The sequence below is a fragment of the Mustela lutreola genome, chromosome 10 (genome assembly GCF_030435805.1).
Source record: "Mustela lutreola isolate mMusLut2 chromosome 10, mMusLut2.pri, whole genome shotgun sequence".
Lineage (NCBI taxonomy): Eukaryota > Metazoa > Chordata > Mammalia > Carnivora > Mustelidae > Mustela > Mustela lutreola.
Window position 1 is genome coordinate 45,774,486 of NC_081299.1, and position 20,066 is coordinate 45,794,551.

A 20,066-nucleotide genomic window follows, 5' to 3' on the forward strand; every position below is an offset into this window, starting at 1 on the left:
TTAGAGATCAGAGTTAGAACAAGAGTGACACTGTGTAGGAACACAAGAGTGGCAGTGATAATTCAGATTTTCACAGAAATACTGAGGACTGGTCACTAAATGTCTTAGAAGCTATTTAGATCTGCTTAGGTTTTTTTTTTTTTTTTTTAATCCTCTCCCCCTTATCTTTCAGGCACCATTGCTCACATTTCCTTTTAATTTAAATACCTTTTAAAAGCTTTCAAAGCTTTGAAGGTTGATTTCAATGAAACCTGTTTTTATTCTAGGCGTTTTTCCTACTGTCATTCTCAGTAAAACAAAAAAACAGTTACTGTCAAAACAACAAGGGTTTGCTCTCCAGCACAGAATGAAAGCAGATATGTCTGCCTGATTTATTTTGGCATCCGCCTAGCAGTTAAATAGGACACCTTTTAATTTGTCGCTTCTTTAGGATTCATGTACACTGGAAAAGTAAATCACCAGGGATTGGTTTCAGCTAAACTGAAACTAGTAGGACCAAAAGGTATACTGTTTATCCTTCAGACATATACCCTTTCAAAAGTGCAATTAAAAAAGAAATTATGTATTTAGCCACATACTTAAGATGGTAACATCAAATGGATTTTTATTTTTACATTAAACCGGAGGAACTTAGAAATCTAATTTATTACCAAAGATCAACTGAAGTTCTGGGAGAGAAAGTCAATACTGTTTGTGCAGAACTATTTAAATGAGTGAATATCCAACTATTCTTTACAATTAAAATCAACTATGTTGAGTAAGACTCAAAAGTCAAACCTCAAATACCGTTTGCTGGCTGGGGAAGTTACTCAATCTCTTTGTGTCTTTTAAAATCTCTAATTTGGGAAGATACATACCTACCCATGTTGTTTAGAAAAGTAACTAAGGCAATGGACAAAAAGCATATAGTCCTTCCCAGACACATTATTAGTTGCTCAAAAAGTATAAGCCACTCGAGATGCCTGGGTGGCTCAGTTGGTTGAGTGGTTGCCTTCGGCTCGGGTCATGATCCCAACATCCTGAGATTGAGTCCCACATCGGGCCCCTTGCTCCGTGGGGACACTGCTTCTCCCTCTGCCTCTGCCTGCCTGTACTCTCTCTATCTCTCTGACAAATAAATAAATAAAGTCTTTTTTAAAAAAAAAAAGTGTAAACCACTCTTATTCAGAAGAGCTTGTGTAACATTTTGTAGCAATTTGATCCAGGAGTGAGCATTTTCTACTGTATGAAAGTTGCTTCTTCTATTTGCCTCAAATTTATTTTATTGGAATTTTGGCCCATCCCCTCATGTTCTCAGTGTGGCCAAAACTTCTGCTAATGCTATTTATATAATGAGGTCACACTAAGAACATGTGTCTATGCAATCATGAACATAACCATTCCTAGACAGGGGTGTTTTTTTTGGCAACTCGGTGATCTAATTGCAATCTGTAATCTGCATAATTATTGGAAAGACAAACTAATTTAGTTATAAAATTAAATAAAAATCTCACACGTACACGCGTAAATATACATATATACACATATACACATTTACCCTTTGTTCTTTAATACACATAAATCAAGGTGCAGGTTCAAACTATTTTTTGGGGGGGGTCTTATGTTGTCTCTCTCTTTTTTTTTTTGACGTGGAGTATGTGAGGGAATATGAAAGAAGATATAGGTTTCCTTCTTTGGGTCCCTTAAAGCACACGACCTTGCATTGAATGAAGGCATACTCTTTGAGGGTGAAGATTAACCTTGTTGTTCAAACCAACAGTTTAGCAGGTGTTTTTTAGAGGAAGACACAACTCACAGATCTAGTCCTGGGGTCTTTCCCAATTTTGGAAGACTGGTGCTACCTGGAAGTCCAAACAACACAACTATACAGGGTGTGACTTTCTGACCACATTCTCCTCATTCTTCGCTGTAATCCTTCTCCAAGCATACCAAGTGTCTGAAGTCAATGGAAGATGAGCTGATCTAACTACTTCATGAAGCTTTCTCTTTCTGGCCCAGTGCCAGGAAGACTGAGGTCTTTGCCCAGTCAGATGGAAGCTTACAGAGAAGCAATCTCATCTTCCAATCCTCTGCCAAAGTATCCAGTGGAAACTTGTGGAATAAAACCAGGCTAAGCTGTTGTTCTCAAACATGTTTATTTGTTAACAGTTATACATGGTGTGTTACAGAAATTAATGGAAAATTTCTAAAAATTTCACTGTTGTTGAATGTATTGTACATAAAGTTAAAAATAATGTGTCCATATATGTTAACAAACTGTCATCTGAGGTAAAGTTAAAGTAGGTCTAGAAATGTACTGCAAACAGTCATTTTCTCTTTCTCATCTTTATTAAAAAAATATGTGTCAGAACGCAGAAATTGAAATGAACCAAACCCACAGAGTAAACATTTTTTTTTTTTTTAAAGAAGGTGCCCGGTACATGACATGATGGGATCTCAGCAGACACTGGGATGAGTACAGATCATAAAGGAAGTCTGTGGTACGGGGAGATCAGAGAGCTATGGGTCATGGGGACAGAATGACAGGTGGCGTTTCCCTGGTTTCAAAATTTAAAGTGACAAATTTAGTGCTAGTGAAGGATGAGGAATTAACAGTTGCACACACAGATTTTTCTATCGATCTAACCGGAACTGGGCAGACTCCCCATGGCCTTTTGGTACTGGCTCCTCGGCTCTTACTTGGGAATTCCACTGTACTCTTGGGATAGGATACGGTGATTCTGAGCTCACCCAACAGCGCTCATGAAAACTCAGAATTCTGCCAATGATCACAAGGATGGCAGTTACAAAATCTCGAGTTTATTTCCCTCACTTTCATGCATCACACGGGCATCTTGGTTAAGTCCAGAGTCAGTTTACACGTCCAGTCGCATTCACTGAATGATGACAAGTCCACTGGGCTGTCAGTTTCTGCTGGGCGATTACCTCCAGATGGTGGACCCGAAACAGCAACACCAGTCAGCGTTCACTCGGAACATGTTACGAGAATCGGTATAATGGTGTGATGCTGCATGACAAACTCCAGACAGCCACCGTGAGGGAGAAGATATAGCACCACTTGGTCAGAATCAGAACCACAGACAGCAGAGCAGCGGAAGCCATTTCCTTCAGGGGAACAGCCTATCCTACCCAATCCCCAGCAAACAGAATCGAACCAGTTTCAGGACGACTCTCATGGTTATCACACTTCTCCCATTGTCCCTTCCTGTGAAAGGATGACTTAATTATAAAATGGATGCACATTCCTGGAGAAATCACGTGGACCAACAGGTGACAGTTACAGTGGAGGATAAATGGCCCTTCTCACTTTTCTGGTTCCTTGGACCTTCCACCTTAAGATGACATTGACATAGATTCTTAAGGACATTTGGTCAGTTGAACTAACTGGAAAAAAAAATATCATGTTCCAGTGACCTGACAGTGTACAATTGGGGCCTCGAGCAGTAATGATTACCTTGATTTCGATTTTCTCTTTGTCAACAAGTATACCTTCTTTCCAATCACTTTACTTTCTATTGGTAGGAAGAGCCACAGTATACAGGCCTATTTAAGTCAATCAGATCAGTGTCAAAAGAATGCTACTTTCCCGATTTGAAAACCAAGTAATAACAGGTAACCCCAAATCCAGTTAGTCAGACGGTCCTCTAACGCTTTCTCCTTAGTGTTAAACCACTAAATTCGACATACTGGAACTGCATAGGAACATCAGGAAAACACATGTGACCTGTAGAACAATTCTCTGTAGGGCAAAAATATATAGATTCTTTATGAAAATTATGTGCTAAACATACAAACTGAACACTGCACTTTTTGTCTCAGAAGTGTAAAAAAAAGGAAGCTTAAACTCTTCTGTTCCACATACAAACAGTCCAGCGATCTCTATGGGGGGGTGGGGTGGATGGGAGTGAAGATGTGGGAGGGAGTTTCAGAATCTGAAGGCCAGGCCTTCAGAATGGGAGCGTTTTCTTGTTTTCCGCCAATGGCGGGTACTCCCGTGGAAAGGCTGGAGTCAACCGTGGGGTCACGTGCTCCCTTCCTGTTCACTAGCTGCTGATCGGCCACATGCTCTGCCAGCTGTCCCTGAACTCCAGCTTCCTCCCATATGCTCCACAACAACATCTGGAGAGGGAGCCCCATCCATCAAGTTTGTCACGTCCTGCACTCAATCTGCTACCTTCTCTACAGTGTAATGGCATTATTAAAAAGCATTTTCATTAACATTTATATTTACAAAAAAAAAAAAAAAACTGGCAATTTTTTTTTTCATTAGAACTCCTTAAAGCCATTTCCCTTAAATATTTAAAGAGTTTAATGGTAAGGTTTTTTTTTTTCTTTCTTTCAAGTTATAAAATAAAAATCCCATTTGAATTTTCTGATGTACAAAAAGAGATAGAGATGAACCATTGTGATCCCGGAATCAGTTTGTTATTCTGAATATTCATGTCACCATCGTTCCACTAGCAGGTCGGTTTTAAGATCCAAAACCACATTACCAGGATTGTACCAGAAGTATTTGGCAAATGACTTTTCTTTGAAAATGGCACGTGAAGAAGACACTTGTCTGCATAGCATCACAGCAGCAAGATATCGGAAAAATAAAAAATATCATTTTATGGTACTTAGAGTTTGAGCTTCTGAGAAAATCAGATGCATTTTCCATCCTTCTCATCAATGGGATCCAATGTCCTTTCCTACTCACAGAATGAAGGTTCCAGCCGAAAGCTGTCTCTCTTCGCCAGGATGCAGAATAGCTAAAGGGTTGTTTTGGCAACATTCTTGATCATAAATAACCACTTATTTGTCTTGTGATTTTCAAGTAAATTCATTTCAGATGAGGCTTTTCTTTTCCAGTTAGATTTCCTCACTGTAACTAAAAAAAGTCAAAAGCAATACAAAAATTTTTACACCCATTAATTTTCAAACATGACAAAGGAGAGGGGGAAAGATGGCAGACCAGGCCCTGTGGAGTGATGAAAAGACATCGTCATATGTCGACAGGCATATGGATGAGGAGACTGTAGTCATGGAGGACCTCTTGCTTTTGTCTCAAAGAAGTCAGTGCCAACCCTGCTGTCACTCTCTGAGGCCTGTCACTCCACACTTGATGTCTTTACAGCGGTCAACAGGTCAAGAAATAAAAAGAGAATTATGATTTTGCGTACTGGGTCATCTTAAACCCACACTAAAAGAGCTCAGAATATTTGTCGGCTAAGCGTGATTTGCTTGATTTGCGATTGAATGTTGGGTATAATTTTTTTATACTTTTCTGATTTTTTTTTTTTTTTTTGTGCTGCCATAGTTATCTGCCATTGGTTGCCAAAAACTCTTAGTTCCCTCTTCCAAATGAGTCCCGTTGGGCAATCATGAATTTCGTTGTGAGATGAGGTGAGGTGGAAGAATACAAGAGAGCCTGTCGCGATGCTGATGTCCATGCCAGTCTTGAAGCACCGGCCGTGAGCTCACCTCGATGCTACTTCTTAGGTCTGTTGATCTGCGCATAGAGAGGCTCCAGCTCCTGGGGACAGAGGGACAAAGTGAGACCTGCTCTTTTCCAGATAGGATTTTCTGAGACAGTGAGGGAAGGAGGGTTTGGGATAAGAACAGAAAGATGACAGTTTATGATGGATGACCTTAGTTAATTTTCGGATTATATGATCATGATGCATGTCGTTCTGGCAACTTGTTTTAATCATCAAGAATAACTACTCACCCAGTTTGGCTTTGGTTTTCAAACTGAGACTGGTTTCCCAGTGAGGGGAAAAAAGCATGGTATACCTGAGAGAACTGGGCAAGCAGTGTGGGCAGGATACTTGGCCTTTCTAGGCCTCAGTTTTCCCAACCATTAAATGGGAAAATACTATTCTTCCTATGGGGTTCTTGGGAGAATTAGAGATAATACATGTAAAGAATCTAGCACAGTGCTTGGCGGTAAGAGGTCTTCATAAAATGGTAACAATCATCCTGAGTCAAGTGCACATTTCTCCAACATAGCTTTATGAATGTCTACTTGAAACCGCAGAAATTCTATTTCAAACGGCTCTTTGGTTTCCACAAGCAGTGAGGACGGGGCACACTCTGGAGTGAGAGAAACAGCAATTAGGATGTTAGCTCTTAGTTAAGAGCTTCTGGGACTGGTTTCCAACCAATCTCCCACTTCAGGGTTGGCCCATCATTTGCTTGTACCTGTGGAACTGGCTGTCCTGAGACAGACACCAGGATTTTCACCAGTACAGAATAAAGCAAATCCTCAGTCCAAAGGGAGATGGGAAATGGTGTTCAGCCCTGCTAGAACTACTTCAGACTTCTTCATGTTGAAATGGTCCAAGATGTGCTGTCCAAGCAGATCAGATCAGGGCTCTGGTCTTAAGCATACATAGGCCCTTCTTTCAAACCAACCTGTTGCTGTCACTCTTGGATATTTGTGCCAAAATTAAATGGACACGGTAACGTCTTCATTCTGTCATGCTTCTCTATTGGCCTGCGTCTTGCCATGTGGGTATAGATCCTTTCTATCTGCTTATTTTCTTGAACCATCAGATTGAACTGAGATTCTGGGAGCCCTGACCATGTATCTGGCACCATGCTAGCTATCTTCAAGTACATTATCTTTTTAACTCCTCACAGCAGTTATAGCAAACAGATGCTTTATCTCCTTTGCAAATGGGAAATCACATAGAGAGAAGTTAAGTAATTTTTTCATGGTCCTACGGCTGGTGAGTTTGGGACATAAGATCCGAAAGTGGGGCCCAGTGCTTTTTCCAGTCTATTATAACAACTGTCACATAAAAGGAAAGACCGATCATTCGGACTGTAGTGTTGCAGAGTGCTTCGGAGTTCACAAAGCACCCTTGTGTCTTATTTCATCTGCCTAATGGTGCTGGGAGTGGCTTTCATTCTATCCGTCTCATTTTGCAGATAACAATTGAAGGTCAGAGAAGGGGTGTGATCGCAAGGTCATCTGCTGCACTTCATGCATTTAACAGATCATACTGCTTGCTTTTACCCCAAAGTAGAAATGGACTAAGAGAGAATTTTGTCCAGATCCATCCTTTTACAGATGAAGAATCTGAAGCCTAGAGAAAGGAGTTTCTGTTTCTCTAGAGCCACTGGATTCAGTGGCTGGGGCGCTCGACCCTGCGCAGGAAACATCCCAGTTATCTGGACTCCCTGAGTGTGTTAAAATAGTGGAAGTTGGACCTAGGGATGGACTGCAGTATGAAAAGGTTATAGTTCCTACAGATATAAAAATTGAATTTATCAACCAACTTTCCCAAACTGGCTTGTCTGTAATAGAAGTGACCAGCTTTGTGTCCTCCAGATGGGTACCACAGGTTTAAGGTTCTATTTTGTAATAAAATTGGAAAAGACAGGAGTTACTAACATTATACATATTACTCAGCATTCAATATCAACTTGCACTGTAGCTAGCATGAGTTTCACTACTGTATCCAAAGCAAAACTTATATTTAAGAGCAATAATGTCAACAACTCTACTGGTTATACTTTCTTTCTTTTTTTTTTTTTCATGCTAAAGGTGTAATTCAATATTTTGGGATTTTTTTTTTTTCCCCAAAATCCCATGGTTACTTAGAAACCATGTCATGGATAGAATCCAAGACTCCTGCCATCCAATCCAAGATGACCTCTCCTGGACCACATCATGACGATTCTTCCAGGGAAAAGCATCTTCCTACCCTTTGAGGCCCCCATTCTGTAACAGAACAGACTACCGAGAACACTGGTCTGTTCCTCCAAGTTTTCCACCCGTGACACTTCATACTACTCTTGGGAATGTAAAAAGTATATGTAATCCTTCGCCCAAATGCCTGATCACAGAAAATATGGAAGCCCATTATTCCATATCCCACCTCTGCCTTGCTGCTTGGCAGGCCCTTCTGCTTGTCCACATATGTTGCCCTAGCATAGTAGGTGCTCAATGAAGTTTGGTTGGATTCACAAATGACTATGATAGTTTCTGCTTTCTTCACTGTTCTGATCACTTGGTCCTAAATACACTGCAGTTTGCCTTTTTTCTCTCAAAATCTAATCTAGCAAAATCTATACACTTGACTCTGCCAATGCCTTGAAATGTTTCAAACCCCTGTTTCAAGGCCAATGCCCACCGTGATACTGTGTGTTTGTGTTCTGCAGGTGGGGCTGTGGGTGGAGCCAAGGTAGAGTAGTGACGTCAAGGACAAGTTCAGGGGAACAGAAATGTGGTCTGCCTGCGCCAGGCTAGAGGATGTATCTTTATCTTCCTTGGGTAGAACTGCTCAGCCCACTCTTCTTTTTGGATACCCTAAGAAGTCAGGCTGCCTTGATCTCACCCTACAGTTTGCTCTCTTCTAATTCTGGAAACTAATTTATTCAACTGAGAATGACACCTAAAAACAGAAGAAGACAGCAGGCTCAGACAGGGTAATTAATGCCACACTGCATTAACTTTCTGCAGCTGAGATAAATATTCACACATCTCCTGCTTGCTGGAATTCAGCTTCAAATACCCATCACAACAGCAGTAAGGACTGTAGTCAACTCTCAATTATCCCCACTAATGAAGGGGAGCAGTGGTGTGGAAAACCCCAAGCAGCAGATAATCCCAAAGTCTGACACCGTGATGCATTATACGTTTTGGCAATAGCTTTACCTTCCCTGTTATAGAATCTTAGACTGTCAGAACTGGAGGGGAGTAAGAAATCATTGGATCCAGAAATCTCCGACCTGGCTTCTGGCAAGGTCGTGATGGGTTCTTCAGGCTATTTTCAATATTCCAAAAGCCTAAGTGGAATCATACATTAACACAGCATCCTGTTGATATTTTTGTTTTCTTCTGGCAGCTTTGACCACATCTCTGGCCTCCTTCAAATCCTTCAGAGGCTCACCATCACCCACAGGGTAAAGTCAAATCTCCTTAGCTGGGCACATTCATCTCATCGTCCATTAGAGCTAATAAATGTCCCTTCTAGAGTGTGAATCAAAGCTCAACCTTCAGTCACCTAAATTATGTTTTTTTTTTCTTCTTTTTTTCTTCAATGTCTTTATGCCTCTGGCAGAATGATCTTTTTGAAATGGATTTGGTCATGCCATTCTCCTTCTCAAAAACAACCATCCTGACTTCTTATTACCCCAAGGAAAATACAACCCCCTTGGGATGGTACACAGCAGGTGTACTTTCCAACATGGCCAGCATCATCCACTTACTTTCTCTCTCCTATGCCCCACCTTCCGGTCACCTCACATGACAAGAATTTCCTGGCTCTGAGACTCTGTTCAGGCAGTTCCTTGTGCCTTAGGGGACTCCCTTTGTACTGCAACAGGAGTTCAACTTTCAGACCCAGCTCCTATATAAAGGCTTCCTGGACTCTGTAGGTGATGTGGGCCACTCTGTTCTCACTCAGAACTGAGGCATGGTGGAGCTCACTGTGTGGAACGTACTAGAAGATCAGATGATGCAGTGCAGACAGAGGTCTATACAGGGCACTGAAGGAGTCTAGGACCAAGGGACTCTGTTACTTAACTCCTCTACGTTCCAGATTCTTCCCTAGTAAAATCAGGCTATCCTCTCTTTCAGAGCTGTGGTAAGGATTGAAGAAGAAAAAATATATCTATTATCAAGCCCAGATCCTGCTACAGAAAGGTGAGTTCCTTTTCGCCTGGGTATATGTTTTTATTGTTTGTTTAAATTTTAATAGCTTTTTTAAAAATTATTTTTATTAACATATAATGTATTATGAACCCCAGGGGTACAGGTCTGTGAACCATCAGGCTTACACACTTCACAGCACTTGTCATAGCACATACCCTCCCCAGTGTCTATAATGGGTATGTGGTTTTATCCTTCCTTTGCAGAAGATGGTTTCAGGCCTGATGATCCCCTAAATGGGGCTTCTCCTTCATAGCACCTAAGAGCTCCTGTCCCTGGGCTCTGTTAGGAAGTGTAATAATGGCTCTGGGGTACCCAGGGACATAGTGCAGAAAGAATGTGGAGTTAATCTAGAGAAACTTATCACACCGCTCTGTGGATAAGAGACTTCCACATGTTTGCAGGGTATTTCCAGTATGAATTATGGTCTCACGTACAGGAGCCGTGTAGAATCACAGAATTAGGGTAATAAAAGCTTCTGTTTACAGAAGAACTGGCAGTCTGTCAGGTCATTCTTATCTCACATGCACGCTCTCACTTGGGTGTCACACAGAAACTGTACACTGGATATTCCTATCTCTCCTTAGAGCAAAGAAGCAGGCCTCTTCCAAGCTTGGTGACTTGCCCAAGATCACTCAGCCTGCACAGTGCAGAGCTGGATGTAACCAGGTTTTTTTTTTTTTTAGCTTTCTTTTTTATTGCAGTATAATATAAACGGCATAGCATTTGCCATTTTAATCATTTTAAGTGTCCAATCCAGTGCCGTTAATTATGTTTGCAATGTTGGACAACACTTTCATCACCCAGACTGTACTCATTAAGCAGTATTTCCCCATTCCCCCACAGCCCCAACCCCCGGGGAAACTCTGATTTCTATTTCTTCCATTTCTATGACTTCTCCTATTCTCATTTTAAAATCAGTTTCATTGAGGTATGATTCGCATACAACACAACGTTCTCATTTTAAGTGTACAGTTTGATGAGTTTTGACAAGCATATACACTGTGTGGTCCTCCTCACCACACTCAAGCTATAGAACTTCCAGAACCTTCCCTGTGTCCTTCTTAGACAATATTTCCCTCTGGCACCAGCAACCGCTGATCTGCTTTTGACCACTACAGATTAGATTTGCCCTTGCCTAGAGTTTCAGGGAAACGTATCCAGGTGTCCTTAAGCCCACTGTCCTTTCCACTACCACGTGCTCCCTCTTGTAGAACATCAAAGCGAGAAGGGCCCTCAGCCTGACCCTTCTTCCCTGCAGGAAGAAAGTGAGGCCCCAGACTTGAGAGCTGTTTTTCTTAAAGTTGCATCAGAAACGGAGTGGTGGGGAGGCAGCAGCCCAGGGTAGGGTCTCCTACTTCTGTGCTTCCTCACCTCCCCCATCCAGGTGGCCCCACCTTTTTGGGTTGATGGGCGGAAGCAAATACTTTCCTATCCTGTCTTATAATGAGCCCCCCCTTTAAAGGCACCAAAATTAAGCTTAGCCCTCTGCACCCCTTTCAATTTTATTATGTGTGTTTTGGGAAACCTGGGCCACAGCTATCAAAGATACATCCCGTGAAAAAATGTTCAGCGGAGAGAAGCCGTGGCATGCTGAGAAAGGTGGTCTCCGATGTGAGAGCAAAGGGCGCCATGCAACCTGCTTGCCGAGCGAGCCCGTCTAAGCTTGGGGGGCAGAGCAACATCTAGCCAAGCCAGGGTTCCAACTGGAGCCACACGGGAGCCAAAGCTCGAGTCCCTCAGCAACACCCTGCCCAGGCAATCACGAGCCCCAACATCGGGGCCCGGTTCCGTGGGCTTTTACATGTCCTGTCCTCACAAACATAAAAGCCAGTGTACAGCCAGAGAGCGGACATGAGGCTGAAATAAAGAACTTAAAGTTTTACCTGAAGACATGAAGACAGTCATCAAAAAACACTGCGGTCTCAGAGGCGGGAAGAGCCCAGCAATCCTAACTTCTAACTGCATGAACTTAGGCAAAAATTTTATCTGGGCCTCAGTTTCTTAATCCGTAAAATGGGGCTTGTAATATCTACCTTGAGGGGTTGTGACAAGTAATAAATGAGCTCAAATGGCATAAAAGATTTTAACAAGTGCTGGGAGTCTTTGGATAAAAAGGAAAAGCAAAAACCCACAACACTCTCTGATCACTTTCGGCCTGAAGGTCGGCCTTTCAGGATAGGAAAGTCTTTCAAACACAGGATGAATTTAAAGGCAGTGCTGACACTGCTGCCAAGTGCACCTGCTTCCTGAGGTCTCGGGGTGCTGAAACCCACTTGGTGAAACCAGAGAAGCAGAATCTGAGTCTCAGGGCGGGAGGGGGTGTGTCCTGCATATGTTCTGATCAATTCTGCATTTCTCCAACAATGACGGACACTGATCACCTGCTTTGAACACACGCATCATCTTTCTTGACCCTGTCACACAGCAGATGAGACATTGAGGTTGCCGACGCCAGTTCTCTGCTATAAGCAAGGGTATTGTCTAAACTAAACTCCTGGTCGTCAGGAGTTGGCCCTCGGTCTCAGGCCAATAATGCCTAGGAACCCAAATCAAGTCAGCATATTGAAGGGTCCTCTGTCCTGTCCTTTGTTGGAATAAGGAAAGCTGGGGGGAGGGGTGCTGCAGAAGGTCTTGTTTGTGGATTGGGTCTTTCATGCTCTGAGCCGGTGACCCAGGCAGGTTAGGAGGCCGGAGAATGTCAGCTGGGAGGGCATATGGGAATTGCTTTACAGAAGAGAAGACCAAAGGCTGGAAATGAAGCCATCTGCCTCAAGTCACAGAGCTGTTAAGTCGAAGCGAAGCTGCTAAAACTCCCGTATTCTGGTCTGGATGAGAGCTCTTGAGTTATTTAATCTGGGTGCAGATTCAAATCCTAGCCCCATGATGAGTGAATCTTAGGATTTCTAAGCCATTGACCTCTTCACCTCACCTGTCCTATCTGTGAAATGGGAATGATAAAAATACTTAAGTGGGGGCGTCTGGGTGGCTCAGTGGGTTAAGCCGCTGCCTTTGGCTCAGGTCATGATCTCAGAGTCCTGGGATCGAGTCCCGCATCGGGCTCTCTGCTCAGCAGGGAGCCTGCTTCCTCCTCTCTGCCTGCCTCTCTGCCTGCTTGTGATCTCTCTCTGTCAAATAAATAAATAAAATCTTAAAAAAAAAAATACTTAAGTGGGTTCCCTGGAGGATTCAGTTAGGTGATGTTTATCAAAAGTGTTATAAACATGCTAGGAATTTTAAGATCTACTTTGTTAGTGGTAGTAAATGAAGGGCATGGTGATTGCCTTCTGCAGAGTGATTCTAGAAACAGCGAGTGGGATCTAAATCAGAGGTCAGCTAATTTGGGTGGCTTTTTGTTTTTAATAATTAATTTAATAAAGTATTTTAAGTATTACTGGAACTGAGCCACATCCATTCCTTCATGCACTATCTTTTCCTGCTTTCTTTCTCTCATGGTGGAGTAGATTCATTGCAACGGAGACCTGGCCCACAAGGCATAGATAGTTACAAAGAGTCTGCTGATCTCTGGGTGAAATGATCAGCATATCCTGCTTGCGCCCACTCCACCAGTGGCTTAAAACCATATTGAAAGCTTGCTGTGCCCCGTCTGGTTTTCTCCTTTGACCTCCAGATAAACTCCAGCAACCCTCTGCATTGCTACTTGGGTGTCTCATGGGCATCTCAAGTGCAGCTGGAGGTCGGAAGTAAACTGCTCTCTCTCTGGTCAAGCATGCCGTCCTGCTGTTTAGCACAGTGACTCGGCACCCCCTAGATTCCCAGATCAGGAATGTGGGATTCATCCTAGGTTATGTCCTCATCCTCACTTCCCATTTCCCTTCAGACTTAACCTTCTCTTGATTTCATCTTTTAAATATTTCTGGGCACCAAGGCCCCATCTCTCCGTCCTGGCTGACCAGGCCCTCACCTGGGCCCTTCCTATCCCCTGACTGCATGAATCCCAACACTTTGGTTTGGACTTGGCTCTGAGCACTATGTCCAAGAGACGGACAGATTATTTTCTTTCTTTCTTTCTTTCTTTTTTTTTTTTTTTGGTTTGTTTGTTTGTTGCATTTGTGGTTCTCTGATTTAAGGCTCTGTTCCTTCATTCTATTTAAAACCGAAATAGCAACAATAATTCCAAATACATGTATTCTGCTTTCAAAGCTTATAAAGCACTTTCATATTCATGATTTCTGATTCTGGAACAGCCTGGGGAAGGAGCTGTTATAATTAATTATCCACATGCATCCATGTGAGGGACCAGGGTATAAAGGGGTTACATGCTTGCTTAAGGTCACCTGCTTTAAAACCATAATCCAGACCTAAATCCCCGACTCCATGCATTTTTTCTCTCTCTTTTTAAAGAGATTTTGTTTTTGTTTTTGTAGATTCTTCCTCCTAAGGCATTTGAAGTTCAGCCTTCTTTTCCCTCGAACACCAGAAATCCATCAGGTAATATTTCCCATGTCTTGGGTTCCCGCTACGAAGATCGGTATTAAAAACATGACAGCGCCATATTATTTATGGCAATATCCATTGTTACTAAGGGAGACAGACCAAACAATTCCCCATTGTTATAGATGCTACTTTGACTTGACAGCTGGGCAAGTCTGATAGGCAGTTTATTTACTTAGCCATTTAACCAAATAAATGTTTTCGTTTTTCTTTCATCTCCTCAAAAGCTAACATTTCGCCCTTAAAATTGCTCCAGCAACACGTCAGTGGAGTATAAATTACCTGCCATTCCCACACCAGTCATTACAATATTATTTTGGTTCTTTTTTCCTGCCCCTGTTGACCCAGTCTTTCAAAGACATGTGATTCTCCCAGACGGGAGGGTAGGGGGGAGAAAACAAAATAATTGAAGGTATTTCCCTTTATTGCAAAAACAGAAATGCTGTATGAGATTGGTCCTGAAGCTTCCACCGGTGAAGACGGAGTCTGTTTGTTTCCTCTTGCTGTGGTGCGAGATGACTTTCACTTATCAATAGATGTCCCCCCCTACCTACCAAGCATTGTGTGGGTATTTCTAATAAAAAGCAGCTGGGATAAAATGCAAGGGTGATAAGAACAAGACTCCTGCTTTCCAGCTGTATGAAGACAAAGGGGAAAAGAGAGCCACGGATGTGGCTTTCCCTGCATGGTATCCCTTCTTCAAATGTCTGGAAAGGCACTAAGGGATTGCAGTCAGGAGATTCCCCGTTGGGTGGATGAGTGAATGTGACAGAGGCGGGAGCGTCAAACGTGACTTGGGTTGCTAGGGATAGAAGGGCCCAGGAAGGCTCATTTGGACTTCCCTTGGGGTGGGTGGATGGGTGCGGGGGTCTTTGGGGATATGTCTGCAAGGCTGGCATCAGCCTGTTGGCCTGGGATTCTTGAGAGGCAATCGTGATACTGCTAAGCTAAGTGTTCAAAGGGAGAAAACTGTTTCATTGTAGATTACAGTCCAGCCTTTTTGGGGTGGGAGCTATTGACTGTGACTTATAAGTCAACTGGAGACTGGTCATTTTTTGGAACGGAGAGGGGGTTCTGTGAGACCCTCATGGGGATCATTCTGATTAGAGAGCTTAGCTATCAAAATTTTCTTTTCCTACTTTTTTTTTTTTTCCCCCTCTGAAACTGTTTTAAGGCATATTGAAAACGACCTCCAGATAAAATCCAGCAGCTTTCTGGCACTTCTACATGGAGATGCCATCTCTATCCGGAGGCATATTGCAAATTAATTATCTGAAGATAGGAAATACAGAGCAAAACCTCCCAGCCAATGGCCTGGGTCCTGATGGTATAATGCATTCCATATCAAGGCAAAATATATAAAATCTAAGGTAGTGGGGAACATGTATTGAGCACGTAGGATGATGACGGTGATGCTAGGGCTGATGACAGCTAAGATCTGTTGCGCGCTTTCTATGTGCCAGATGTTGTGCTCACCTCATTCTGTCCAAACAATAACCCTCTGAGGAGGACACTGTTTTTATCCTTATTTTCAAAAATAAGATAGACAATTACTATGAAATCTCATTAGGGTTTACAATTCTAAACTCAGTTTCCCTCCAGTGCCCAGATTTTTAAGCTGAGTTTTGAGCTGAGGGCTGAGTGTTTGTCTCCCTCCTAGAGACTGAATCACTATCTCTGCTAACCTAGCAGATGATACAAGCCTCTTCTAGAAGGTGAAGAAACCAAGACTCAAAAGAAATTATGGTTCTTGCCCAAGATTTCCTGGGCAAACTGGAGTTTGGATCCAAGTTCCAAATTCCAAGCTCTTCCTACTGCCCCATGGTCCATCCATTTACAACTCTGCCACAGGACAGCCTGAGGCCCCAAGAAAGAGTTGGGCTTGTTTGTCTCCAGCTGAACAGGCTCATGAAGACAAGGGTTTGATACATTGATCTGCAAATGGTGTAAGTCATCTTTGTTTTCTAGAAGAACTTCAATTTTAGGATGATGTTAGCCGTTATACTGATGAATGGCTCTTGTCACCTCTAGTTCATTCATCAAATTTTTCAAGACAAGGTTGAGCATGTGAAATAAAACATACACAAGGGGTAGAAAACCTCTTGGGGAATCTTTTTAAGGCATCCACCCATAATCCCCAGCTCTTCTCTTTTCTGGAACATCGACTTTGTCTTTAATTCACCAGCTTCCCAAATAGCTTTGTAAGACAGAATTTTTAAAGGGGTTGTACGTGGCTTTGCATGGTGTGATGTGTTATTATATGCTGTTATACTGATAGAAAACGTGGCAAAATATACAGTATGTTAAGTTCTTTAATCATAAAATCTATTAGCAAAATACACTTTCCAAACACTGTATTAGCTTTCAGGAACTGTCAAAATAACTTCCATGTGAACTGAGAATGATTTCGAGGCAGACTCAGAATCCATTTATGAATGGTGAAAACTATTTACCATTTTAATGGCTCTGACCATGCTGTTCAGGACTAAAGAAGGGGAGCTCTGTGGGTAGAGCTTTGCAGTCCTACGCATTTATGGAAAACTAGGAAAGTATCTGAAAATTGAACACATTTGTCAAGGAGTGACCTCCAGAATCATGCCTGGGGAACGAGGTGTACTTCTGTCTCCCAAGAAGATTTGCTTCATCAGCTCCTCTTTCTTTTGATCAAATCAGAGGTATTGAAATTCGAGTGCCAAAAGCCACTTCTAGTGTATGTGAGTACACTTCTTTCAAAGTAGCTGCTGATGGGATATGAAGTGGTTCGGTGGTGAGCCGTACATTGCAGCACAGGTGCAAACAGCAGAGCCTCAAGCAAATGCTACGCATCTTTGAGCTCTGAATTTCACTTTTACGTTAGGAAGGGTGAGGGGGTGCCCGGGCTACCGTGATCGTACATCTCTAGCCATCTAATTTCAAGCACTGCTTGGTTTTGTTTCTTGGGATGTTTGGTTGGTGACCTCTTTAGATCTGCGGAGGGTAGGCAAATGCGGTGACGCTTTGTGTAAAAGATGAAAGCATCTGGATCAACCCCCCAGTGAGAAAGGAATCGGGGTGGGGGGACCGTGTCCATCTTGGAAGGCTGATGCTTTCTGAAACTGAATCCATGTTGAGGAATGGGGACCGTGCCTCATTCTATCACCACCATCCACTCAGCACGTATCATTAAGAAAAGATTATGACCATGCCCCACTCCTCACCCCTACCCCTACCTAGCAGTGTATGTCAAAGGTCATGCATCCATGAGGAAACACAAGATGGCAAACAGCAGGCAAGGAGAGACGGTGTGAACATCAGGGATGGGCTCAGGCAAGGAGAGATGGAGCGGACATCGGGGAGGTGACTTCGGAAATGGAGGGACAAGCCAAGGGAAAGCAGAGAGCTTACGGGTGAAGTAGATAAAAAGAACAGATACCTACCCAGACCTGTGCTATCTAGCTACCGGCCTGCGGACTTATATTATCACCACTGGGCTCCCCACTGGGCTCCCCAAATGGATCACTGTTGGATGAGGCCTGTGATCCATCAGGCTAGAACACAAGAAGATAACACTTTTTTTTTTTTTTGGTCTTTTCAACAACGGAAAGCAGAAGACAGCTGGGCATAAATTCATGCATACATATAATCAGTTATTTTAAAAGGAGGCAGCAACAGCCCTTGGAGGACGCCACACCCACCCATGCAGGGCCGTGCTGAGCGACTCACGAAAGGACAACGCTTTTCAGCTGCTCATTTGATCATCAAAGAAAACGCCCCCTAGGGCCCCATTTAGAACCTGAGACTCTGAGCCAGCATTCTTTCCTATGTGGGTTTCCTGGGCCACTGTCCATTTCATATACAGCAGTTTTAATTTTAAGGAAAAGCAGACCCAGAAAGAACAGACCAGCCACTTACAGCTTCTTGCCCTTCGCTCTTGCTGGGACTTTCAAAGCCCTCTTCAAAGATGTCATCCGTGGTGGGATCGCTGGCATGGGACGCAGATGATTTGGACGGAGAACTCTGTCGAGGGGCTGGGGTTGGAGCTACACAGAGACCAGGCACAAAGAGGGACCATCGTTAGGTGTCTGGCTGTGCCTGAGTACCTCCCACCAAGACCTCGGGGATCTGGTTATGATCAAGTCAAGTCCGGCACTCTGCTTTCTATCCCGAACATCTCCTCTGTACATATTGATCTCGTCCTGTCAGACACTTGACGGGAAGGAGTGGGTGCATACGGTTGGGGCAGGTGGTGGTTCTCTAGGAATGGCCCTTGGATCAGCAGCACGAGCACCTCTGGGAACTTGTTACAGATGCCGTCTTGGACCCCCGCCCCAGACTGATGGGCTCAGAAACTCTATTCGTATAAATATTTGAATCAACAGATCAGAGGATGGGGATGCACGTTTTGAGCACCTTCAGTTGCCATCAGACATTTTACGGATGGTATCTCTGACCCGCATAAAGCCTCTTTGAGGTAAGAGTGATTTCAGTTTCACAGCTCAGGGAAGTGAGGTCATGAAATTGCTTGAGGCCCTGTAGCTGGTGACTGGTTGAGGCAGGCCCCGTATCCTTACACATGGTAGGCATGCCTTGAACACGTGTTGAATGAAGAGTGTCTCTGTGATGTGGGAAAATGGGAGGGAGCCGCTGGCAGCTTTATGCCTCACTCCATAAGGACATGAGTCTTCTGTCCTAGCCTTCCCACATGTTCCTCCTCTCATTTGGTCCAGAGGTTATAACAAATATGCCATTTGAAGCTATTCTTCGTTCAATAATTTCTAATTTGGCTCTGAAAACGCCAGTCACTGGCTCAGCCCCAAATGAGGAGGTGGTGAGGCTTGATTTAGTAGCTAAATTTCGAATGGCACGGATAAGGCCCCCTCCCCCGCCATCATTGCCCAGAATTTCCAAAATCTGGCTGCTTATCAGACAGCAAGTGATTATCAAACTTGGTGAGTACCCTTTGCCTTGATGGGTCTATATTTAGATGAACGATGCTATTTGCTTGGCATTTTGTATTCACTGCATTCTCTAATGCAAATATGGCAAAATGGTGTTGGACCTATTCTTTCCTGATGAAGAAACTGCATCTCTGAGAGGTGAAGGGGCTTTTTCAGGGCCAACAGAGCCATGGAACAGGTGTGCTGAGATTTAACAGAGCTCTTTCTACACTGTCCAGCCAGCTGTGAGCTCTATTTCTACTTGACATTGGCCTTTGCTCTGACTGATCCTCCACTCAAAACATTCTGAAGGTGACGCTCATGGATAAAAGGAAGTCTGTTTTGTTTTGTGAGATGATTATGGAACAGACTCATACTAGTGGGTTTAAGTGAGATAAGCAGTATGAGAACCCCTCAGTGCTTGACAGCTGTTGAATAAATGTTAATGTAACCGGATTTCAAATTGGGTTTGAAGTGGCTTATTGCTTTCTGAAGGCTGAGAACCTGGGCTGAGCTGCCAATCTGAGAGAGGTTGTACTGGTCCTACCTATGAGAAGAAATCAATCAGAAGTATAATTAGGGGTTCATTTATGCAAGTGTTTTAGCCTTTAGAAGTTTTTTCTAGGATATCTGTATAATCTGAAAGAGTGGTTCTAAATTTGGGGCAGCTGAAATCCTAGGGGGCATCTGGCAAAATCTGGGGTCATTTTTGACTCTCAGGACAAGGGAGAGAGGATGTGTGCTTCTGGCATCTCATGGGCAGGGGGCAGGTACTTTGGTCAACATTCTACAAGTACAGTGCACACCCCACAACAAAGAATTATTTGGCCCCAAATATCAATAAAGCCTAGGTTGCGAAACCATGCTCTGAGACACGACAGTGGCTGAGGGGTCTTTGTTCTGTTCATTTCAATCTCTGTGACTTCTCCCAAATGTCTCCATGCACTAGATGCTACGCTAGCATCATGAGAAGTGTGTGAATGGTTTGGACCCATTTCCTGTCCTCAAGGAACTGAAACTTCCCCTTTATTTGTAGCCGGCATGCAAGTCCA

General features: G+C 43.3%; 1 protein-coding gene across 6 annotated transcripts in view; it reads right to left on the reverse strand.

The window, feature by feature from the left end:
• Positions 1-2,124: 2,124 nt before the first annotated feature.
• DAB1 (DAB adaptor protein 1) overlaps positions 2,125-20,066 on the reverse strand; it is a 1,141,240-nt gene continuing 1,123,298 nt past the window's right edge. For 5 of the 6 annotated variants that reach the window (XM_059136977.1, XM_059136982.1, XM_059136981.1 and 2 more), the window contains 3 exons: positions 17,990-18,117; positions 17,515-17,625; positions 2,125-5,515 (listed from right to left, as the gene is read on the reverse strand). In XM_059136977.1, coding sequence (XP_058992960.1) covers positions 17,530-17,625; positions 17,990-18,117 — 224 coding nt within the window. In that variant the 3' untranslated portion in view covers positions 2,125-5,515; positions 17,515-17,529. The remainder of the gene's footprint in view (positions 5,516-17,514; positions 17,626-17,989; positions 18,118-20,066) is intronic. The other variant, XM_059136979.1, reaches the window with a different exon arrangement.